General features: G+C 33.8%; 1 protein-coding gene across 1 annotated transcript in view; it reads right to left on the reverse strand.

The window, feature by feature from the left end:
* Window positions 1-24,443, reverse strand: part of LOC117173134 (fat-like cadherin-related tumor suppressor homolog) — a 982,814-nt gene that overhangs the window by 36,506 nt on the left and 921,865 nt on the right. The window contains exons 8-14 of the mRNA XM_033361532.1: window positions 18,176-18,331; window positions 11,989-12,099; window positions 3,548-3,700; window positions 3,236-3,449; window positions 2,589-3,154; window positions 1,391-2,385; window positions 558-1,125 (exon numbers count right to left, since the gene is read on the reverse strand). Of these exons, the coding sequence (XP_033217423.1) occupies window positions 558-1,125; window positions 1,391-2,385; window positions 2,589-3,154; window positions 3,236-3,449; window positions 3,548-3,700; window positions 11,989-12,099; window positions 18,176-18,331 (2,763 nt within the window). The remainder of the gene's footprint in view (window positions 1-557; window positions 1,126-1,390; window positions 2,386-2,588; window positions 3,155-3,235; window positions 3,450-3,547; window positions 3,701-11,988; window positions 12,100-18,175; window positions 18,332-24,443) is intronic.

Raw genomic sequence — 24,443 nt, forward strand, 5'->3', positions numbered from 1 at the left:
TTGATGCGGATGTGTACTTAAATTCTTTAGAACTTTCTACCTAATAATCTACTTTTTGACAAAATGTGGGTTGATTCATTTTGCTTTGCCACCCTTCTAGTTTCTTCAGGGAATTTAGGGTACTGTTTTACTCTAGGGTGATTATAAACAAGCTTTTTGGATTGGCAAGACTTTCGCAAAACTTTTTATTTTGCACCAGGTGGAAGTCTAACACTGTCTAGGGAATTATTTGCAATCCCATGGTCATAACAAAGAAGTTTGCAAGCTTCGCGACCATACTGTTGTAATGTCTATTTTCTACCAGGTAGGAGAACCAGGATGCTTAAGGGAATTCTAAGTAATTTGTAGTCCTGGATAATAAAAAAGCATGTAAGGTTTGCGAGGATCCTGATGGACTTCTTATCTTGCAACAGTTGGAACAACTAATTTCCTTCAAGAGCTTTTAATTCATAAGGATTTTCAGAATTATTACAGAATGAACTATAATGATCCCGACGATCTTTAATACCTTTTATCTTTAGCCCAGGTAGAAGAAACATATTTTAAGGCTTCCTTACCTTTGTAATGACATCCCCTTTCTGCGCATCAACAGAGACGACCGCGTAGTAAGGCAAGTTGACAAACATCGGGCAATTGTCATTGATATCCAGGATCGTAACGTTAACGATAACGTGCGCTACTCTCGGTTTTTTTTTATCTATTTGGCTCTTGGCTTCAACGATCAGCTCATAATTGTCACAAACTTCCCTATCAAATCTCTTTCCAGTTGTCCTAATCGCTCCTGAAGTTGGTCCGATTACAAACATGTTCGTGGGGTTGAGAATACTAAAAACCACGTGCTCATAGAGGTCACTGCCCAGAACATTGACCACAGCTACGGTTGTTATTTTTGTTGAGTTTTCCATTACGGTTCCTTCATAAACCTCCTTCTGAAAAATTAAACCTGAATTTTCCGACTTTTCCACATTGACGTTCACTTGAGCTACGCTCGAGTATTTTCCATCGGATACTCGAACATGCAGGAGATAACGTTTTTTTAAGTGCTCTGGCTCTTGAACAGTTATTATTCCTGATTTAGAATCAATCTCGAAAGTGTGAGCCTGATTTCCGTCGATAATGTCGTATCTGAAAGGAAAATGAGTATTTATGAGGGTAATTTAGGAGGAGACATTTTTTGCCATTTAGAGTCAAATGTTTAAAATAGACAAGTCTATAAGATTCGCTATGGCCCTGGTGCATTTTTGGTATTGCACCAGGTGGAAGGAAAAACTTCCTTCTGTATGTTTGTGAGTACCCTAAATAAGCATCTAAAAATAAACACGGTTATATGTTTCGCGACGAGTTGAGTCTTTTTTTCTTCTATTCAGGTAATAAAACAAAGAAAACTCACCTAAGAGGTGCTCCTTCCGTGCTGTCAGGATCGACCGCCCTGACCTCAATGACCGCTACATTTTGGTAAGTCGGCAACAGCACAGTCGTATTGTACTCGTTCCTTCGGAACTTTGGAGGACAATCGTTGACATCCGTCACCGTGATGACAACTTTCGCAGTCGTCTCCGAGGAAAGTTTTGGTTTTCCCAGATCTGAGACCTTGACATGAAACGAGAATTCCGGAATCGTTTCGTGATCCAAAACCATCACTGTTCTGATCGCTCCAGTACTAGAGTCGATGTGGAAGAATTTCCTTGGCATATCCTCGACAATGTCGTAGTTTAGAAGTGCGTTTAGTTCCGAGTCTGCGTCCTCAGCCTTGATGACCAATGGCGAGCTGGTGTTCGTTAAGGCTAGGGAACCAATAGTGGCGCCCTCGCTGATTTCCCCGTTGTAAACCGCTTGAAGGAAGTGAGGCGGGTTGTCGTTTTTATCGAGGACGTGGACGATGACATTACAGGAAGCTGTCGCCCCAGCCATGTTTGTCGCCATCAGGGTCAGGTTATAGAATTTGGTTTTCTCGTAATCAAGCCCGCTCTTAGTTGTGATGACTCCCATGCTTGGGCTTACAAAAAAGGTGTTGTCACGATTTCCACGTGTAATTTCAAACATTAAAGATGAGGTACTTCTTGCTTCAACGTGTTTCACGTAAGTGCCGATCTGCTGGTTTTCGTAGATCTCAGCCGCGAGTTCCTTTTGGAGGAACCTCGGCGGAGCATTGTCGGCCATAGTAACCATAACATGAACCGGGACAGTATTCGAGAGGGCAGGTGTCCCGTGATCCATCGCTTTTATAAGAAGAATATATTCCGAGGAAGCACTTGAATCCAGTTCGCGAGCCACTCGGATGATGCCCAAGTCCGTGTCGATGCTAAAAACATTCCCGACATTTCCTGAAGTAATTGAGTAGGTAATTCGAGCATTTTCACCACGATCCTTGTCAATTGCGTATACCTAAAATAGAATCAAAGTGTTATTATATTGGTTTACTGAAACTTTTCTTGCAGATGCACTAGGTTGTATATCTCTCAAAGAAAGGATACTCTTCAGAGTTTTTGTGAATCTTCGATACAAATGGAATTCAGAATACGCCTATGAAATTTGCGAGCATCCTGCTGCATATAATGATAAGAAAATTTTAATAGAATAAAAATTACCTGTACTACAGCACTGCCCACAGCTGAAGTCTCGAAGATCTTACCCTGGATGATTTCGCTTGTGAATTCCGGTGCATGATCATTATGATCGTGCACAGTGACGATGACTCTTGCGTAATTTCTCTTTGCAGGAGTGCCTTGATCTTTTACCATCACAGTCAATATGTGTTCTTCAATAGTTTCACGATCCAAGGCTTGATTCAGAGTTACAGTTTCTGTAACTGAGTCAACATGAAAGATTTCCAACGATGCTTGATTCTGGGCAGCATGTAAACTATAAAAAACCTTCTTATCTTCATCTTTGTCTGTCGCATGAAGTTGCAAAACAGTCTCCCCCTTTTCAACATTCTCGGACATCTCCACGCGATAGATTGCCTCACTAAACTCGGGCCTGTGATCATTAATATCAATAACTGTCACTAAGAGTTGTGTAAAAGCCTGGTGAACTCCATCAGTCACACTAATTGTCAAATTGTAGAAGTTTTGCGCCTCCCAGTCAAGCTGTTTTGCCAGAAGAACATTTCCGTTGTCTCTCCCGATAAAAAACTCGTCTCGCCTATCTCCATCTGCAAGAAGCAATTGCATTAAAAAATTGTTTAATCAATTTCTAATGATTAAAAAAAATATCCGTAAAAAATATGACTCACCGATAATGTCATACCACAGAGTGTCTCCGTCTTTATCTGTCGCTTGAACTAGGGCGACCAGAAATCCCACTTTATCGCTTTCAGTAATTTTAACGCTTTGATTGTTCGTTTTGAATACTGGTGGATTTTCTGATTCCGCCGGTGATTCGACAACTTGAACCGAAACTCGAGTTTGGTGACTTCTCTGAGGTTCCCCGAAATCTGCCGCTCGTATCTAGTTCGAAAATATATTTGTTTTGAATTTTAGAATTTAAATACTTTTTGTTCAAATATCTAACCATGTTAAAAAAGTTCAGGTGAAAAATAACTTACGAGCATTTCGTATTCTTGACCAGCTTCAAATCCGCGTTGAGAGTAAACCATCCCCGTGGATGGGTCAATTTTGAATTTCCCCTTGCCCCTTCCACTTTTAATGCTGTATTGAATCCTTCCATTTTCACCGACATCTCTGTCGTATGCAAGTACCTGAATATTTAAAATTATAATTATCCAGAGTCACTCCTTAAATCTCAAGCATTCAATCTTTTTAAACAAAAAAAATGACTAAAAGATGGGCAAAGTAAACGGAGTCTGACCATAACCGGCTAATCTACTAAGAGTTGCACTCGAGGTTGACTTTAACTACTTGGCAGACAAAGGCCGACTTTCTCAACTCAGACTGACGGAATGAGTATTTTCCACTGAAAAATGGTTCCCGCAGCCGGTCTGACCAAGATCAGTTTCATCTACTCGCGGTCTGACCAACGTAACGTATCCACTGCGGTACAAATGGATAATAAGGCAGTCCTTGGTAAGACTCGTTAATTTATTAAATAGCTGGAAGGAAGTCGGTTCATTGTTACCGTCTAAATGATATTGTTTGTAATATGTATTTTCTTTTTTTTCTGGAAGGAATTTTGACATTGAAAGCAGTTGTTTCACTTTAGTCAAATTTCTGATTTTATATTTAATTAATTTTAAATATAATTTTCCTTGAGAAATTATGAAAAATTGATGTTCTTAAACTTTCCACTTAGAGGTGATGAGTTGGAACTTAAATTTCGGTGTGCATCCTCATTTAAAATAAAAGTAAGTTAAAAATTACACTGAATTCTATGTAGTTTCAAACAACTGAATACCACAACATTTAAGTGAATTAAAGTGATTTGGTAGAATAGCGAAAAGATCAACCAAGATTATTGACTTGATACTTGGCCAAGGAATTCCCTTCGCATCCCACGTAAAAGCCCTAAACGGACCACGCGTCCTAAACTCGGAGCCAAATGTTGAGGCCGAAAAACAGGGGTTTTCGGCCTCCTTTTTCAAGGGTCCACTTTGAGCTGTTCCCAGAAGGAGTGAAACTTTAGGAAAAATGTAAAAAAAATTCACAGATATTCAAAATGAAGTCTCTTGTGTAAGAATGATTTTAACATTAATGTAATTATTGCACTGCACTTGAATGAAAAAACTGCACATTTGGAGCCATTGAACGACTTCCTGCCTTCATTCGTTTTCAACATAAAGTTTTTGTAAATAAATAACCGCAAAAAGTAAACTACTGTACATTTCAGCATTTTGAAAAACGCTTCGCATTCAGAAATGTTCGAAGAATATCTGCGAATTTTTTTTAGATTTTTCCTAACGTCGCCCTCCTTCTGTCAACATGCCAAACTGGAGACTCGAAAAAAAGGCTGAAAACCCCTGTGTTTGGCACGTTTTTTCCTATAACTATGGCAGACTTTAAGCTTTCAGAACTACTTTTAAGACATTTCAGAATTATTTTTTTGTGCGAGTTGCAAGCAAAAGAAGTGAGGGACCTCGACTATTGTCCCGGACTTTAGTGCTGCGCATTTTAAAACAGGGAAGTTGTGCGACTAACTATCTCCTACCTTTCATGGTCCCACTCTTTATAATTAATTTATATTTTACAATATTTAATACATTTTTAAAAGGAAAACTTGAATACTCATTTTGGCGATTTTTCTTGAAAAATATTACTTTTAGGGAAAAAGTGTACAAACAAAATATATGTACAGCGATGAGATCCAGGAATTTTAAGGGCATGTGACATAGCTAAATACCTATATTACCGACCTCACTTTATCAGTTCACTGAATATTTTTTTGAACCTTAGAACTTTGTTTGTAAATAAAATATCGTGCTGAAACTTTGAAAAATAAATTAGAGTAAAGTAAAGTACGTTTAGGTACTTCATATAGGTAGGAACTTCAATGAAAATTATTTCAACTTTTTTCTGAACCTCGACATTTTTTTAACGTTCGAACTATTTTTATACATAAAATATCGGTCCCAAACTTTGAGAAATCCAAGAGCCAAAAGAAAAGTACGTTAAAGTACAAAGTTTAATAATAAAAGATGTAAAAAAAAGATCTCAACTAAACTGGACGAGCCAGCTGTTAGAGCCTCGACTAGTGGCTGCTAGGGCACCGGCTGATGCCGATGGAATTGATAGCCGTGTCCTTTGTTGTGTGCCGGATAAGATTTAGTTGAAATTTTTTTTACATTTTTTATTATTAAACTTTGTACTTTAACTTGGTTTTCTTTCGACTCTTGCATTTCTCAAAGTTTGAGTATGATATTATATGTAAAAAAATTACGTTAGAAAAATGTCAAGGTTCAGAAAAAAGATGAAATAATTTTCAGTGAAGTTCCTACCGAAATGAAGTACCTAAACGTACTCTACTGTACTCGAATACATTTTCCAAAGTTTCAGCTTGATATTTTATTTATAAAAAAAGTTATTAGGTTCAAAAAATATTCATTGAAAAGATAAAGTAAGGACGGTCATATAGGTATTTCGCGGTGTCACATGCCCTTAAGCACAAAATTTTCACTCCGATAAATATTTTTCGAGATTTTGGAAAAAAGTCAAAAATGTTAATAACTTAATTTTTATTAATCTGCGCCTAGTCTATATTCTTGGTTGACGTTTAAAGATGGCCTTTTGAATTTTCGAAAGTATACCCAAGTGATTCAAGAGCATTAAGCGATTTAAATGTATTATATAAATTCGATCGAACTCAAGTGATTTAGTTGAATTTAAGTATACTGAAGTTAATCAAGTGAATTCAAGTGATTAAAGTGAATTCAAGTAAGTTTAAGTGAATTTTAGTTAATCAAGAGAAATATAAGTAACTCAAGTGAGTTCAAACGTTCCAAGTTAATTCAAATGAAATTAAATATACTAATTAAATTTCAAATTTAGACAAAATCAAGCCATTCAAGCACATTCAAGTGATTTAAATAAATTCCAGTAAATTGGTATAAATGCCACTAAATTCTACTAATCTTTACTCAGTTTGAGTGAATTTAACAAAATTCATATGATTTTTAAGTAGGTTATTATATAGAAAATAGAGATGTACACCTTAATTTAATAATATTCTTACCTTTTCGGTTTTTCATAATTTATTAAAGAATACGGTAATTTTTTAAATGTGGTAAATGACTTTCGTTGAAGATTGATGATCATTTTTATATAGTTTAATTATAATCTGAGATTGGTAACAAATACCTTAATATAATGCACATTCTAAGCCTTTGCATTCACAGGTTGCATGCACCACATTGAGGCAGTTAAGGGATGCAGTGTTTTATTTTTGTTTCGTGTGAGTCAGTGTATCACTCAGAATCCATAATTAACGATAACGGTCAAGATTGTTGATGACAAAACCATAAATTAACAGAATTCACGAATTTATTCGTTTATTTGTGAATAGTTGTTTTTAAAGTACTCAAGATAGAAACCTTATTTGCATAAATCGCCACATTTCCAGATGTGAAGTTTGCAATATTAAATAGTCATGAAGATTACATAAAAATGCGGTGTGACTTTTCTATTTAAAATAAAACATTGGAAGAAGAAACTTTGTAAGCTTCAAATACATGAACTAAAAGTGTATGAGAAGTAAAGAGAATAATAAATACAATTTTTAATGGCAATGAAAGGATTCACTGCGAAAAATAAACCTAGATTTACAATGGCATTATAATGATGAAGCTCTTTATGTAACAGACAGTGAAATTCTGTTGTGGTTACCCTTGTACATAGATGTTCACTCACTGGATCTGTATTGTGGTGAAGAGAGTAATTATTAATGGAGAAAATGGAGCATTCTCAGGCAACAGCAAAGTATACACGACGAGGTACTGTACTTGTTCGCAACTAATTGTAAAGAGCATCGAATATAGCGTCACCATATTTTTCAAGAGCAAAACCACTTTTATAACATACAACAGTAGATGGAAAATTTAAATCATAGAACAATAATTGAGTTGACAGTTCAGACGTCCAAGCTGACGAATTTTTCCGTTTTATTTTACATTTTCTTTGCACTAAATATATAAAAAAAATGTGCTTTCAAGTAGTTTTTGTATTGCCTAGAACGCTTAATGCAGTTTTTCGAAAAATCATATCTCTGAAAAAAGTACTTTTTTATGATTATAGGAATCAAAATAATATTACTGATGATAATATTTTAAATAAAAAACAATTGCTTTCAATGAAAAATTTTTAAACTGACAAAACATTTATTTTAACAATCTTTTTTGCTATTTAATTTTATCTTATTATTGTTTTTTACCAATCTAAAAAAATTTAATTTTAATAATTGATGGTTTGTTTTTTCGAAGAAAATATTTTCTACAACTCTACTGTTTCCAATTTTGAAAGTACATTTTTTTGTAGCTAAAATCATAGAAATAATTTTATATAAAGAAAATTGTTTGTATACAAATGATTTTATTTAAAGATTATTCTCTTGTTTTATAAATTGAAAATGGTATAGTTGTATAGAATCTTTTTTCTTCGAAAAAATGAGCGATTATTTATTAAAAATCAACTATTCTTAAAAAATTGATGAGAAGCGATAGTATGATAAAATTCAGTAGAAAAAATATTCTTAAAATAAATGTTATTTGAAAGTTTCAAAATAATATTATATTAAAATATCTGCTTAATATTCCTTTTTAATTGTAATGAAAATTCTTATTGAAGTGTGCTGTTTGCAAAAAACTATTGTTTTGGCAATCGATCTCAATTTTTAAAAATTAAATAACGAATTGAGAATAAATAAAGATTCGAAGAGAACTAATTGTTCTGGCTGAAGTACTCCATCTAACAAAAGTTTTGGTTAGCACAATCAAAAAATTTAGTGGCGTTGACAATATATTTTTTTGTTCGTGGAAATAACCCTATTCTATAGTAGAAGCAACAAAAATTTAGTTGATTCATCTAAATCGTGTTCTGAGTGTATATAGATGTACATTACAGAGAAAATTTGAAATATGAGATTAGTGAAGATACCTGTGTATTATTAGATGCAATGATGCCCTATAGGTTTTAAATAATTAAATGATAATGGATAAGAGAGCGACTCCCAGGAGTAATAGGCAACGGTTCGTCTAATTGAAAGAGGTATACATACATATAGGTAAAAGTACATTATATGAATGCAGAGTGTACATTCTTGACGGATTAGATTTCCAGAGCCAAGCCAACCGTTAATTCATTATAAATGCATTCCCGGAATATTATTATCTCATTCCCTCAACATGTTTTTTGATCGATTTTTGTACACGAGTTAAGTGTTCGTTTGTAAAAAAATTTATCATTTGAGAAAGGGATTTCTCGTAACTGTGACCTAACAGTATCAAATTGAGTATGCATTTCTTGCAATACAGTAATATAAAACTATTATAAAATTCGACACTAATGTAAATCAAAAAGGTGGTCCAAAAAATCGTCTTTCGATTTTTATTATTTTTTCTTTCTTCAAATCGATCAACATTACCCGTGCCCCTTGGATTTTTAAATTAACAGAAAATAAGAAGTATTTACGACTTACAAGGAATAGTTTTCCAAAACAAATAGAAATTATCTAAAGAATTGTCAAAATATTAAATATTCGATTTTAACGATTTGCTGGAAAAAATTAAGTGAATATAAATTGTTTAAATAATTAAAAAATATGTTGAGCAATAAATAGTAATTTTGGCATTCATTAACTATATCATTTATTTATCCTGAAAAATAGTAACTTTTCAAGATTTATTGGAAAGACAAATTGTTTAAATAATTGAAATTTAATTTAAAAATACCTGAAAACTTGTCACTTATCAAACAAACATGATTTACGTTGAAAACATTACCGTATTTAGCATAAATTTTACATAAAACTGCTAATTTTCCCTTTTTTCGGGGCATTCTCAAGGCACAATTCAAAGTTATTGGGTGGAAATTATTCCTTGAACATTTCTTAATAAGTAAATAACTTTACTTTACTTCAAAGTAATATTGTTTTAACTGAGAAATTTCTAATTAAAACCCCATGTTAATTTCAAAAGCCTGTGAGCATGCATTAATGTTAAAAGATCTGAGAAAAAAGGAATTACTTTTTCCGAAAAACTAACAAATTGGTGTGAAAAATGACCAAAAAATAAAATTAAAATAGGTATAAATTTGGATCACCCTAGCTACAACATTGCGGTAGAGACATTAACGTCTAGTAGAAATATCGTGCAGTACAACACCATAGAGTCTATTGCACTGCAGTATAGTACTTTAGACTAAAGCTTAATGCAGCGCAGTATATTAATGTATACTATAGTACCACATAGTGCAATACAGCCGTGATTTGAGAAAACACCGTTAACGGCAAAATGAACGAAGCCGAGAAAATCGACGAAAACTATTCGAATCTTTATTCGCGTGTATCGTGGATTCTAATTCATTTTATGCAGTTTTTTGTTGCTGTTCTTGACTAAGTTTCATATAAACTATTCATTTTTTCAACAAAAATGGTTAAAAAATGTTAATTAATGATCTAAAATGCAGTTAACGGTGTTGATTGGGATGCTGAAATTCAGAAAACGCCGTACCCGGCGGTTACGGCTCTCTGAATCACGGACCTCAGAAAAAGGCCTGCTGTGATTTGAGAAAACGCCGTTCACGGCAAAAGATTTTCGCAGCTCAAAGTAAATGCAGCTACGGCGTTTCTCGAATTACATACCTTTTTTATCGGGGGTTGATGATTCCGGAGAAGGCCGTAAGCGCGTATGGATCTCTTCGCAATCACGAAGGCTCGAGATCACCGCCCGATAATTTAGTAAGGTCCGCAACTGCCCACAGCGGCTTTTTCTCGAATTTTTCTGTGACGTATTCAGCTGCCCATGATTTGAGTCTGCAGTTAACAGTCAGTTACGGCTCCCTTCCAAATCACGACTCGCCAAATTTTGCAGCAACGGCGTTTTTCCAAAATTTTTAATAATTATTTTAAAAGTTATTAAAAATTTGAAAAAAATATTTTAATAACAGGTGTGTCCTTTCTTCACGATTCCAACGATATAAAAAATTAATTTTTCGATTTTTTGCAGTTAACGGTGTTTTCTCCAATCACGGCAGAATAAAGCATATTTAGGTAACGTAACCAATTCGGTACTATAACGTCCTGTACTATAAAGTTAAGCACTGCACTGTATTATAGCATAATGATGTGCACTGTAATTTACTGTATTATAATGTACTATGTGTATTATAAAAAGATAATAAATAATATGTACTAACAGTTTAATAGTATTATGATAATACACGAATCAGTAAAGTAGATCAACCAAACATAAAATGGAAAAAATTACTCATAACCCTGATTAACAATACTATTATCAAAAAAATTATTTTTACTAAAAAATAGGATTAAAATGTTTCACTCTTTCTGTACACAGTTTTTAAAAATAGTATGGTATTATCAAAAGAGTACATATTTTAAATAAATTACCACTGTACTTTAACGTATTATTCAAGGTATTTTAAGTAATGCAATGATATACGAAACCATAGTTAGAAAATTTAGTAAAAAATGAAGAGTACTTTAAAATTTCAGTATAGTTCCACCATAGTATGATCTGAGTCCACTGTATTATATTATAGTATAATAATTTCAAGACCAATATAACACAATATTAAAAAAAAATACCTTAAATAAAAATAGATCGAAGAAGAGTACTGTAACTAAATTATAGTGCACTGCTCTTCATTAGAGTTCAATATTTTATAGTACATTTTCAGTCTAACTATTATATTATAGTGTAATGTAGTAGCAGTATAGGAGACTTTAAGTTCTGTGCATTATAATATAGTACTTTAGAGTACAATATCTACATGACCCATTCCGCATAGTATATATTACAAGTTTAGAGCTGTAGTACAATACACATTAAAGTAAAATTCGATTTATTACACTATAGGACAATAATACTGTATAGGACAATATAATTTCATTTTAGCACAGTATATATTCATATAGTGTAGAACAAGTCTATTGTAGTAAATTACAAGATTATTTCAGTACAGTTTTGTGAAATACAGTATAAAAAGTCTAGTATAGGAAAGGTCAAGCACAGTATAGTGAAGTCAATCAAAAGTTCAGTGCATTATATACAGTACAGTCACAACAGTCGGCCACAAAGTACAACTTAACAGTACAAGTTCAGAGAACTACATGGTACAGGATTACTGTATAGTACAGAAGTGCTATATAGTACCGGTGTACTGTATGTTTTTGTGGGAACAGAATCGAAAAATAAATATTATACCTCTAAAAAATGAATAAATATTCACTAAAATAAAGGGAAAAGCACATTTTTCCAATCGATCATCAAACATGCTGAGTGTATCAGAATATGTTATCTCTTCAGTACTTATCACGTGACATTGTCAGATGCGTGTGTATTTTTGTGTGCTTTAAGAATCTTACCCTGAAGAAACGGTCGCCTGACAGGCTGTCAGGACTAAATATCTCCCAAGTCCCATTTTCGAGTAACGTATCAATCGAGAGGTCGTACTCCCGTGAAAGGTGCTTCGATTTCTGTCGAGAACGAGAGAGAGGACGACTTTTATATAACTTTCTTACTTTTGTGACGAGAGCCGCTTCGCTTGCAGATAATTTGATCGAGTGGATTGAAAGCTGGCAATTTCTGCGTGTTTATTATCATGAAGTGATAATTTAGAAAAGAGGAAATGCCATCCACACATAATCGTTAATCGGGGTACGGCTGACTTTGTATTCCAAGAAGAAATAGTACTCAATTTTTCTTTATTTACACGGAGAAAAAGATATCGCACAATGATATCGCAAAACCTCTATATTGAAATAAAGCGCAATATGATAACACACAATAAAGTAATGACAACATTTCTTGCAGAAAATTTTTTAGTGGGATTAGGTTTTATTCAGAACAACTTCGCGTTTTTCAAAACACATGTGTTATCATGGAAAAAAAGAAAGTTTAACCGATATTTCGTTAAAGTTTATCTTGTAAAGTTCATTTTTGTTGCATTAAATCTTTCGTCGGAAATCGACGTCAAGTTTATCTTCTGTTTTTTCTGTGAATGTACAAGCAGGTTATAGAGCTTTGTACGATATTATAAGGCACTAACATCGCTTGGCCACTTCTAGAACCCTTGTATATATAATATAATAAAATAATAATATAATGTAAAATCTTGCAATGTACGACAACAAGATTTTACGCTATTATAACGAGAAAATTACGACATGTAGAGCAGGAATTACGGTATATATTGTAATTCATGCGATATCGTTTTCTCCGTGTAGGCTTAATTTTGCTTCTATTTTCAGGAAGCTATTCTTTTGCTTTTGTTTTCTAATTTGAGAAAATTTCTGATATTTTACTAGTGTGTTTTTACCTGTTTCATGACGAAGTAGAATTGTAGTTTCAAAAGTAGTTGTAGTTGTGTTGAAATTTGCGTGACTTACAAAGTAGTTACAGTATACTCTTAGCATAGTCGTAACCAGTGTAAGGGAGAGACTTATTACAACAAATTAGGTAACTGAAATCTCTATGGCTGATAAGCTTCTGTTTGGAGGTGGGTAGAAGGGGCAGATGGGGCGGGCGTATGGAAAGTGACTTGGGGAGAAGATGGGTGGAGAAATTGTGGTAATTCTAGGGTATAATGAGAGCGGTTAATTGGAAGCGGGGTGAAAGGAAAAGAGCATAAAAGGGGGGTCTACAATCGACTACGAAGAGGTGGAGTGGAGTGGAGACGACGTCAAGATGAGTTAGGACAATGTATGCTAAGCTGACGTAACCACATCTTCGAATCGAGTTAAAGCCTATTTCATATTTAAGGGTTCATTTAATACTAATTTAATGCCATATTGCGAAATTTAATGCTCCACCATTTTTTTAAATACCTAGCTTCACGTGTAGCTGGCGGAACCCCATGTGAAATAAATATTAAATCGATTTCTGTCATATCACATATTTAAGGGCTCGTTTAATGCTCATTTAATGTCCTATTGCCAAATATAGTGTTCAACTATTTTTTTTAAATCTTACGCTAGCTTAACGTTAAGCTGACGGAACCCCACGAGAAATAAACGTTACATCAAGTTCTGGTATATCACCTAATTAAGGGCTCATTTAATGCTAACCAAAATAACAAAATATTATTTTCCAAAAGCCACCCCTAATACTGAAAAACCACTCTTAATATAAATTAATCACAACTTGTAAATCTGACCATACTATAATTAAAAGCTCATTTAATGCCCTATTGCAAATTTAATGCTCCACTATTTCTAAAAGAAACCGGCGGTTACGCTAGCTTAACGTTAAGTTCATGGAACCCCATGTGAAATAAAACGTTGAATCGAGTTCTGTCATATCACATAATTAAGGTCTTACTCAATGCTCTCCAAAACCACAAATAATTATTTTCCAAAACACAAATTTTATATGCACAAATTGTAAATCTGGCCATACTGTAATTAAGGGCATTAGCGTTCAGCTAGCATAATCTTTATTTTTTTCAAAAGCAGAGCATTAAAATGGTTTAAAATGCATCGAATTAGCCTTAAATGAGCCCTCAAATATGATATGGACAGACTTACAATTTGTGCATAATTTATATTAAGCCCTTAATTATGGTATAGTCAGATTTACAATTTGTACATAATTTATATTAAGGGTAGTTTTTCAGTATTAGGGGTAGCTTTTTGAAAAAAATTCATTGTGATTTTGGAGAGCATTAAATGAGTCCTTAAATAAGTAATAGGACAGAACTCGATTAAACGTTTATTTCACTTGGGACTCCGTCAGCTTCATATTAAGCCAGCGTAACCCCCGGTTAAAAGAAATAGGGGAGAATTAAATTTTAAAAAATTGTCAAAATTAGAAAATTCAAAATGGCGGGTCCAATATGGTGGACGAAAATACAAAAAAATGGCTCGATTTGGATCAATCTTGGTACTTACGGGTTTTTGGGATCGCTGAATCAGAATTTGAAGTCAAAATTAGAAAATTTTAAATGGCGGATATTTTTGTCCGGCTTTTTAAATTTTGACTTTACTTTCGGGTTCAGCGAGCCCAGGAACCCGTAAGTACCAAGATTTATTAAAATTGAGCCGTTTTTTGTATTTTTGTCCGCCATATTGTATCCACCATTTTGGATTTCCGAATTTTGACTTCATATTCGGATTCAGTGACCCCAAAAACCCGAGGATATAAATTTTCAGAATAACAAATTTTCCTACCATTTTGGGCACATTTGTCGAATTCACTCTGCCAACGAAGGGGTTAAATAAGCCCTTAATTATGTGATATGGCAGAGCTCGATTCAACGTTCTTTGACATAGGGTGCCGTCAACTTAATGTTAAGTTAGCGTAACCTCCGGTTTCTTTTAAAAATAGTGGAGCATTAAATTTGGAAATGGGGCATTAAATGAGCATGAAACGAGGTCTTAAATACTGTATGGTTGGATTTATAATTTGTGCATAATTTGAATCACGGGTGGTTTTTCAGTATTAGGGGTGGCTTTTGGAAAATCATTTTTTGTAGTTTTGGAGAGCATTAAATGAGCCCTTGATTATACGATAGGGCGAAACTCGAATCAACGTTTATTTTACATGGGGTTACGTCAGCTTAAGATTAAGCTAGCGTAATCCTTGGTTTTTTGAAAAAATAGTGGAGCATCAAATTTGGCAATTGGGCATTAAATTAGCATTAAATAAGCCCTTAATTATAAAATAGGTTTTTGCTCGATTCGAAAATGTGGTTACGTCAGTTGGACATACCTGTTTGGACAGTGGTAATGTAGTTTTTTCTGAGCGGAAGTAGGATGCGAAGAGGAGTGGAGGAAGGGTAGAGTGAGGAAGGGAAAGAGTGGTTTCTGGGGCGTATATGTGTAGAAGGATTTAGTCGAGAAAATTAAGGGACCTGGAAGTCGAGACAAAATAATAGGAATAAGATTCAGGACAAACGGTGAAGCCATTTTGCCTGATTTTTTGTGTAAATACTCTAAAGAGTATAAAGACTATCAATACAGGTCGATTTTTCTATAAAATGCTATTTTTCATGTAAAAATTAAAAGAAAGAAATTTCCCTCAACAGCATCGTTGTAGTCATTTGTTCTACTATTCAGCGACGCAGGGAGCAAGCAAGGGAGTTTTAGAGCTCGGATTTTTCTTTGGGCGATCCTAGCGAGAAAAGAAAAAAGTGGCTGGTACCATGACCGACAGTGATTCATTCAGGGCGAACACATCTTATACGAAGACTAGAGGTTTTATTAATGAGCATGTGAATTCCCAAAGGGTACAATTTTCGACAACTTACTCCTAAAGTAGTACCTTTTACATTAAATGACAATATATGTATAAGCTCTCTGTATGAAAAGGCAGATTGTACAAACATGCAAGATATCGATTATCTGTGTCGCCCAATTTCCTCCGAAAAATAATAGATTTATTCACATTGTACACAAATTTTGCATGTTTCAACAACTCAAGGGCTGCCTATAATAACCGATTATAGAAGTCTAGTGTAGCGCTCCATTTTGTCGGCCCTGCGGGAGCTTGTACAGAAAGGTTTTAAATTTTAATGTTTCAAACATATACAAAAATATGAAATGTAATTGCGCATCTTCTTTTCCTCGTAAAAGAACAGTAACATGTCGGCACGCGCTAATAGGTTCCCGAAATGACGTTTCATCGAAAGGACAGCAAAATTCCCCTGATTACGAATATCTTGGTTCTCCTTTCGAAATCTTGGTCTTTTATTGTGTAAACAATAACTGACAGCAACAAGGCAACAAAGTTTGATTCTTTCTCCAGAAAGAATCAAACTTTGTTGCCTTTTGCACTTTTTTCGTCGATTAAACCATTTGCAATCAACATAATAATCGTAATAATTGATCATCCATATATTTTGTTAAGAATGTATTTTTTCTGGATCAAAATGAAGAATCTTCTCCCTTTAGAATGCAAGAGTTTGGTTTTCAATAATTTATTTTGTTTAAAATTTGTATTTTTTTTTAAATTAAGATATTTTCAGTTGACAGGACATTTCTTTCGTACAAATTGGTCTTCTTCGGTGCAAAATTAATCTTCTTACTTGCAAATACAAATTTTTGGTAGAATTTGTTTACAATTCACCTCTTTGCTATACAATATTCAACTATTTTCTTAAAAAGTCATCATTTTCAGTAGAAACTTACATTATTTGGTTGAAAAATTAGTATTTTAGGGTCTAAAATAACTCTTAGTATTTGAAAATTAATATTTTGTATTGCAAATTTCACTGTCTTCTTAAAAGCGCTAGAGTAGACTTCTATAACCGGTTATTACCGACAGCCCTTGCGTTGTTCAAACATGAAAAATTTGTGTACCTTTTTATACAGAGAGCTTGTACATATATATTGTCATTTAATGTACAAGGTACTACTTCAGGAGTAAGTTGCCGAAAACTGTATTCTTCGGCAATTCACATATTCATTTAGGTAGGGGCTCCTAGTTTTCATATACGGTGTATTTACCCTTGAATGAATCATTGTCGGTTATTGTAGTACCAGGCACTTTTTTCTTTACTCGCTAGCATTATTCAAAGGAAAATACGAGCTCTAAAACTGCCTTACCTGTTCCCTGCTTTGCCGAATAGTAGAACACATTACTACAATGATGCTGTCGAGGAAAATTTCTTTCTTTTAATTTTTACATGAAAAATAGCATTTTTTTAAAAAACGGCCTGTACCGATATAGTTTTTATACTCGAGTATTTATACAAAAAATTAGGCAAAATGGCTTCACCGTTTGCCCTGAATCTTATTTCTACGATATTGCTTCGATTTCCAGGGACCCTAAGTAGAGAGGTAAGACACCAAAAATAGGATTTAAGTAAGCGGAGTGGAGTTTGGTAGGAGTTGTCGTGGGTATAAGGATTAAAATGTAGAGAATTGAGAGCGGAACAGCAGAAGAAGAGGAGTTGAGAAAAGAGGTATAAAAGGAGGGTAGAAAAATCAGGGACAGACGATGAGAAGAGGAGAAATAAGAGAGTAGGAGTGGAAGAAAGAGTTCTTGTTGACAGAAACAGAGGTTGTAGAGATTTAAAAGGGAAAGGGAAGGGGTAAGTAGGAGCGGTAGATTGTGAGGGGGGGGGGGTAAGCGTAAAGGGTGTGTAAGGAAGAGCGATGGCGGAGGAAAAAATAATTAACACTATTTTAGGACACATATAAAACAATGTTGCAATTTTTGTTGATTTTATGTTTGTGTGCGGGTATATAAATTTTGGATGGTAGATATAATGTGCAAAACCTACGTGAGCGAGCCCAAAGTGCTTCAGTGTGATTGGAACTATTAGTCTACCCTACCCAATGATTTTTCTTTATTTTTTCGACAAAAAAACGAGGAAGGATTTCCAAAATATTTAAGAAAGCCAAAAAATTATTTGGTGGGTTTGTACAGACTATCTTGTATACAATTTTAATACATTTTACAGGGGGCACCTCTATTTACAATTGTACAATAGTCCTTCAACTTCCTAAGGGCTGGAATAATTTCCAATGAAATTGTAAAATTTACAATATGATTATTTTGCTTTAGCCAGCAATTAAATTATACAATTAAAGTTCATACTGTCCAACTAACCTGAAATAATGGCTTGTCAATATCTGATGAGGCTGGAATTTGGACAATATAAAATTTCTGCTCGAACTCAGGACCATGATCGTTCACATCGTCAACTTTTACGACTACCCTAGTCGTTGATGAAAGCGATGGTCGACCATCATCTTTTACGGAAACCTGAAAGAATCAAATGAAGCGTAATGTATTATAATATAATATAATAATTGTAATAAGTTGTTTCACCTATTAATCATACCAAATTTCCAGTCAGAGATTTAAATTAAAATTTATTTTTTTGTACATGTGTTTTTCAGAGCTGTCTTCTGGTGAGGATGATAAAAAAAGCAAATTAATATCTCCACCTGCGAACGTTGCAATCGGTTAGCGGTTTTATCTTTTCACTTTCCGCGTTTTCTCTCCACCACGAAATCGTACGTTGTTTTCGTGCGGACAATATCGCACGTGCGATCACCGAGTACGAAACTTGGTTGTGCAACACTTACCGATAAAGTTTTTATCAGGGCGGTTGAATCAGTGCACGAGCGATCTGACGGTCTCGAGGAAAGCTCGAATTAAAGGTAAATCTCGAGGCAGGTATAAATACTGAAAGACTAAGTAGAAATTGCATATTTTACTGTGTAAACGCTAAACTAATTAGAAGCGGAAATTTCATGGCTATGCCTGGATAAAATAAATGAAGCTTAATAAAATGAAGCAACACTGAGAGGTGGCATTACAAAGGCAAACAAGAGCCATATTAGGAACTTTTTAAAAGAGCGTAAAATTGTTTCTACTAAATTCTAGTCCATACTTTGCTTATATTTGAATGCATTCTGCTGAATTTAGGGCAGTTCATGCGAACTTAAGTTAAATTAAAATTTAAAGTACTTCATAAGAGATTGATGGAATTCAAAGTAAGTTAATTTATCTGTGTTTAATAAAAATTCATGTGAATTACAATAATTTTAAAGTAAATCCATGAGAATTCAACTAAATATAAATTGCATTTAATTAAATAAAAAAAATGCTTTTAAACTTACTTGTACAAGTCGAAGTAAATTTAAATAAATTCAAAATGAATTTGAAAAATATAGAATTTTATTTGAAATCCCTCTTCTTTGACACATAACTATCAATAAGAAAAATTTAGTTCCTTTAGATGTTTTAGAAATTGAAATCTCAATATTTTAAACATTTGATCCAATTTTTCAACATGCATTAATAAACATTCTATTTTTTCAAATAAGAAGGCAGTAATATTTCCAAAAACAATAAAAGTACTTTTGAGTACATAATACATTTTTGAACTTTTAAAATGGATATTTGATAAAAAACTGTGCTCGGGAAAGGTTTTCTGCAGTTTTTCTTTTCCTTGACCAGACGATGGAAACAAAGAGAAAAAACAACTTTTATCGTTTTTCTCTAAAAGTGAAGAATCTTTCAAATATTTGAAGGAGAAATTTAGAATGTAAATAAAAATTCTTATGGGAAATCTGAAAGAAGAATTTTGACGAAAGCCGATCGGCCCAAAGATGACGTAAATTTCCTAACTTCCGCGTCGTCGATTTTGAGAGTCCCGGAAAGCAATTTCCGTTGGATTCGTATTTTCCGACGCGACATAAATTCAGCGTCTCCTGAGAAGACTTCGCGAGCCAAAATGCGTCACATCATCGGGTAACACCTGCACTGAATTAGGGCTACCGAACTCACTTTCCTGGATAACAGACGTCCAACATTCCGAGTAGTCTAGCCTGATGGACACTTTGTTTCCTGGAAATAGTTTCCCAGGAACATGACTTTGTATATCGCTCTACGTCCCGGATGACAATGGAATTTCGATTCGGACAACTGCTTGTGAATGTTCTATTAACAAATCTAGAAGGCAACTGTAAAATAAGAAGACAGAATCGAATATGATCATTGTAAATTCAAAATGACATTTACTGTATTTCAGAAAAATTAATTTGCTTTGAATTCCGTAGAAATTCTGTTCAATTCATTAGAATTCTTTGTGAATCACAAGGAAGTTACTTGAATGAACTCAACTGCATCTTAGTTTCTTAGATTTATTTCAATTAAGTGACATTTCAAACAATTTACTTAGTCTGACCTAAATGCAGCGAAATCCTTTTGAATTCGCTAGAATTGGCTAGAATTTAGTATGTATATCTTATTACGATGAACTAGAATGGAGAATTCACTTAATTTCTAATTAATCTACTAAACCCCAACTGGATTAATATGAATTCATTATCTTTTGTAGTAATTTACTAAAGGAGGCTGAAATTCACATAAATACTTATTATCAGTTATAATATTTAATTAATTTAAAATAGAAAAATATTCTCAGGACCTTTGAAAATAAAGCATTTCCTTTCTTACGAAGCCGGCTCTAATTTGACCAATACAGATGAGATTATCTGAGTCTGCTTAGCCAAAGTAGAAAAGAGATACTTAAGCATTTAGCAGAATAGCAATTAAATCTCCTACAAAGGCTCTATTTATCGCAGTTTCAAACTGAAGAACAGCCTGCAACTTTCGCAATTTACTCTGGAATCATTTAACTCGTAAAAAAGAACACAGGCAAAATAATATCTCCAGAGACTCTGATAAATATAGTATACACAATATTCTTGTAAACTCGTAATTATATCTTTTACAACAGATGGAGATAGAGGGAAATCTTTATAATAGAGGTGATACTGCAGGAGAGGTTAAGGGTGCAGGGGATTGGTGAGTTGGGGAATAGGAAAGTGAAAAGAGGAAAGAGGAGAGGGTGAGTGATACAGTAATATATGGGGAAAGTGGATAAAGGCAGGAGAAATGGATAAAAGAAATTTGGAAGAAGATGGGGGGGGAGATAATGGAAAGCAAATAATGGGTTAGGGGTATATGGGTAATGGGGAGAGGGGTTGTGGGTGGATGAGTGATGGGTAGGATGAGAAAGGACATTGGAGGGGGAGGGAGGATATAGTAATTAGTAATATACAATATATATCGAAAGAGTCGGTGAGCGAAAACTGATTTTTTTATTTACTCAATCTGTAAATAACAATTTTTAATGGTGTTCTGGTTTTACGTCTTCGCTTAGGTAAATATCAATTATATATCATCATTATTACGAAAATATTTTCAAAATGTATTCTTTTGTAGTGTTGCAATAAAACATGCATACGGTTCAGTAAGCTGTTGTTTTCCTCGCTCCTTCAATAATAAATACTTAACTAATAACAGTTCTGCCGTGCAAGTTAAAAAGACACTTAACTCACATTTTTGACGAAAATGAGATTATCGCATCAATCGATTCGCAAAAGAATAATGCAGTTATCTACGCAAACGAGAATTCTGAAGAAAAAAAATAGATTTGATTAAATAACAAGTTTTTTGTGACTAAAATTTGTAATTCGCTGCAGGATTAAACAGTAAGTCACTGAAAAGTTGCATTTGACCTCTAAACGCCAGGCATGACGTATGGAACTGCAACTCAGAAAGACCGCGTGTCGACTCGAAGTCTTTTTAACTTGTAAAAGGTTCGAGGCTCCGTCTTCAAAATATAATAAGGTCGAGATATTTTACAGATAAGAAAGCCGCGTATCAACTCGCGGCTTTTCCCCCTGTTTTTCACTATGAGCAACCGCATGTCGATTGTTTCTAGCAAAAAAACAAAAATGTAATTTTTTTTACAGAATGAGACAAATATCCATCAATTTGTATGAATGACGTCGAAACATTTATAAAAAATTAATTCCATAATACTTTTTCGAAACAAAATCTTTCTCGCTGATTTTCTCCGTTCGAAGTTGAACAGACATAAGTGTCTTTTTAAGTTGTACGGCAGAGTTAGGCATCAACGTTGTCCTTAAAGGATGAAATATGTGGATGGCAATCACTGTAAATTATTTAATGCTTGATTAATATTCTATTCATATCGCAAAAAGTTTAAGTAAGTACTTTCCAATTTTTGTATTACGAAGTTTTATTACATTTTTAAAGTTTAGTAATTTTCAAAATATGATGTTGAAAAACTTCTATTTTAAAAATATATGCGGAAGCTGATGAGAAGTTTTTAATTTTAGTTGGGATGCTATTAAGAGGAACCGATTCAGATTATAGCCGCTTAGATGTTTCTCGTTAATTATTCACGAGAATACTCCAGGATTCGATACTCGACTTATAAGTTTCAAGCACCACATGCATGATAAACATTTCAATATATAATTAAAGTCGAATATACGTTATGTATGAGATAGGTACCAGGATGAACCCATAGGGCTCTTAATTATAAAAAATTATATGTGTAATTATTCTAAAATTAATTTTTTTTAAACACTACGCTGAGAAAAAAAACTGTTTGAATCAAATGTATATTAGGTTTGAATCAAATATATTATTTCTTTGTCAGTGGCGCCAATTTTATTTGAAACAGGTAGGGCGGATCTACTTCAGACAGGCATCCCCCCCCCTCTGTTGGAGAAAAAACAAGAGCAATTATGATTTATTATATATTTCTTATACTCTAATTTAAAAATAAATAATTGCTAATCATTTTTTTATACAATATGGAATCAGCAATTTGAATAGAAGATTTCCTACAGTGGTGGGACGATGGATCGAGAATATCTGAAATATTATTCAATTAAAACATTGTCTTTTTACAAATGTTTGAAAAACTTTCAATTTTTTTAAAACATTAGGAAACAGCGTTCATTCATTATTTACTTCGTATTATTATTATATTGTAAAATATGGAGATATAAATAAGAGAAATGTTTTAATGACTCGAAAGTGATCTGCAAATATAAAAATAATTAAAATTAATATTATAGGTTGAAAAATTATGTATGGATTCGAGAATATGGCTGGCCTGATGATAAGTTAGACAAATTTCTATTGGATATATAAAAAACTGTTTAGGCAAAATTGATTAAGCAATCTTTTTCTACGATATATTTGTTGTAATCGGCCAAATTAATCAGGATACGTTCTTGCATCACTTATAATCGTCAATTAAAAAAAATTATTATTTATTTAACTCTGATCTGCTTTTTCTCCAAATGGAATTGTTTGTCTCCGTTTTATTTATGCTGGCATACAGCAAAGGGATATATTAGAAGCATTCTTTTTTATACCATTAAAAATTCAAAGATACTTAAGAAATGGTACTCTCATATGTAATATACGCGAACCTGTTGATAATTTTTATTATTTCACTTTCTTTACTTACGATATTTATTTAATTATATATTTTGCTTGAATGAAATAAAACTCTTGTTTAAGTTAAACATTTTTTCTGTCAAATTAATTGCAGATTTTGTTCGATTTAAATAAATTTTCATTTTTATTTAAAAACGGAATTTCTTGTTTTCAATAAACCATATATTTCGCTATAGTAACAGCAACAGCTGTAGGTTGGAGGTCACTCTAAAAATCTTAAAGCGTGAAATAAAGTCTTAAATATTTTTAACAGGGTTCAGAATATGGCAAGAAAATAAATTTTCTTTAAAATTTCAATAAAATCGCTGGGTAGGTCCCAGGTTTCCAGCAATTTGCTCAAAACGAACACTTTCATTTCTCTTACAGATGTCTGAAGTTACTCAAACATAAAACTGGCGACGGTCTGTAATTGGTGGAATACCAACTTTTTTCTAGCTCGCCCAATGTAACTTGCAAATTTCCAAGGTTTCGCTTAGGTATAGTCTTCACATTACTGCTTACACATTCCGTGAACAAACACGCTGACACATTCAACGATTCAACCACCATTTTGAATGCCTAATACTAAGTGGCGCTGCAGCGCCCCGAAACTCAAGCAGATGCACGAAGAACTATTATTTGTTTGAATCAAATAAATAATAATAAGTCTAGGAGGTGAGTACGGCTGTGAGGAGTTCATTGGGAAGATAAAAATTAATTTACATTGTAGTTGGGGGTGGGATTTGGCTAAATAGGGAAAGTGCGGTTAGGTTTGCAAGGGAGCGGGGTAGTTTTGTGTTCAGGATTTTGGGCCTGTATGGCGGACAAGGGTGGTTCCTGTAGTGCTGGGGGATGTAAGGTGTGAGAAAAGGGTGTCTGAAGGGGATGTGAGGGGTGAAATAGGGCAAAGAAACTGCAATTTTTGGGCGGTAATCGACAGCAGCCTTAAGAGACATCTGTTGACGGCAGTGCGTACTTTTGTGCATGGGTAGGTTACAGTTACCGACGGACGAGCGGGAGGTGGCCAGCGAGAGTACTGGCAGTGCTGGTGTCAAGTGGCGCGTCAGGAAGGGGGAAGAATCGGAGCGAAAGAAGA

Source organism: Belonocnema kinseyi, chromosome 5, assembly GCF_010883055.1.
Source record: "Belonocnema kinseyi isolate 2016_QV_RU_SX_M_011 chromosome 5, B_treatae_v1, whole genome shotgun sequence".
Taxonomy (NCBI): Eukaryota; Metazoa; Arthropoda; class Insecta; order Hymenoptera; family Cynipidae; genus Belonocnema; species Belonocnema kinseyi.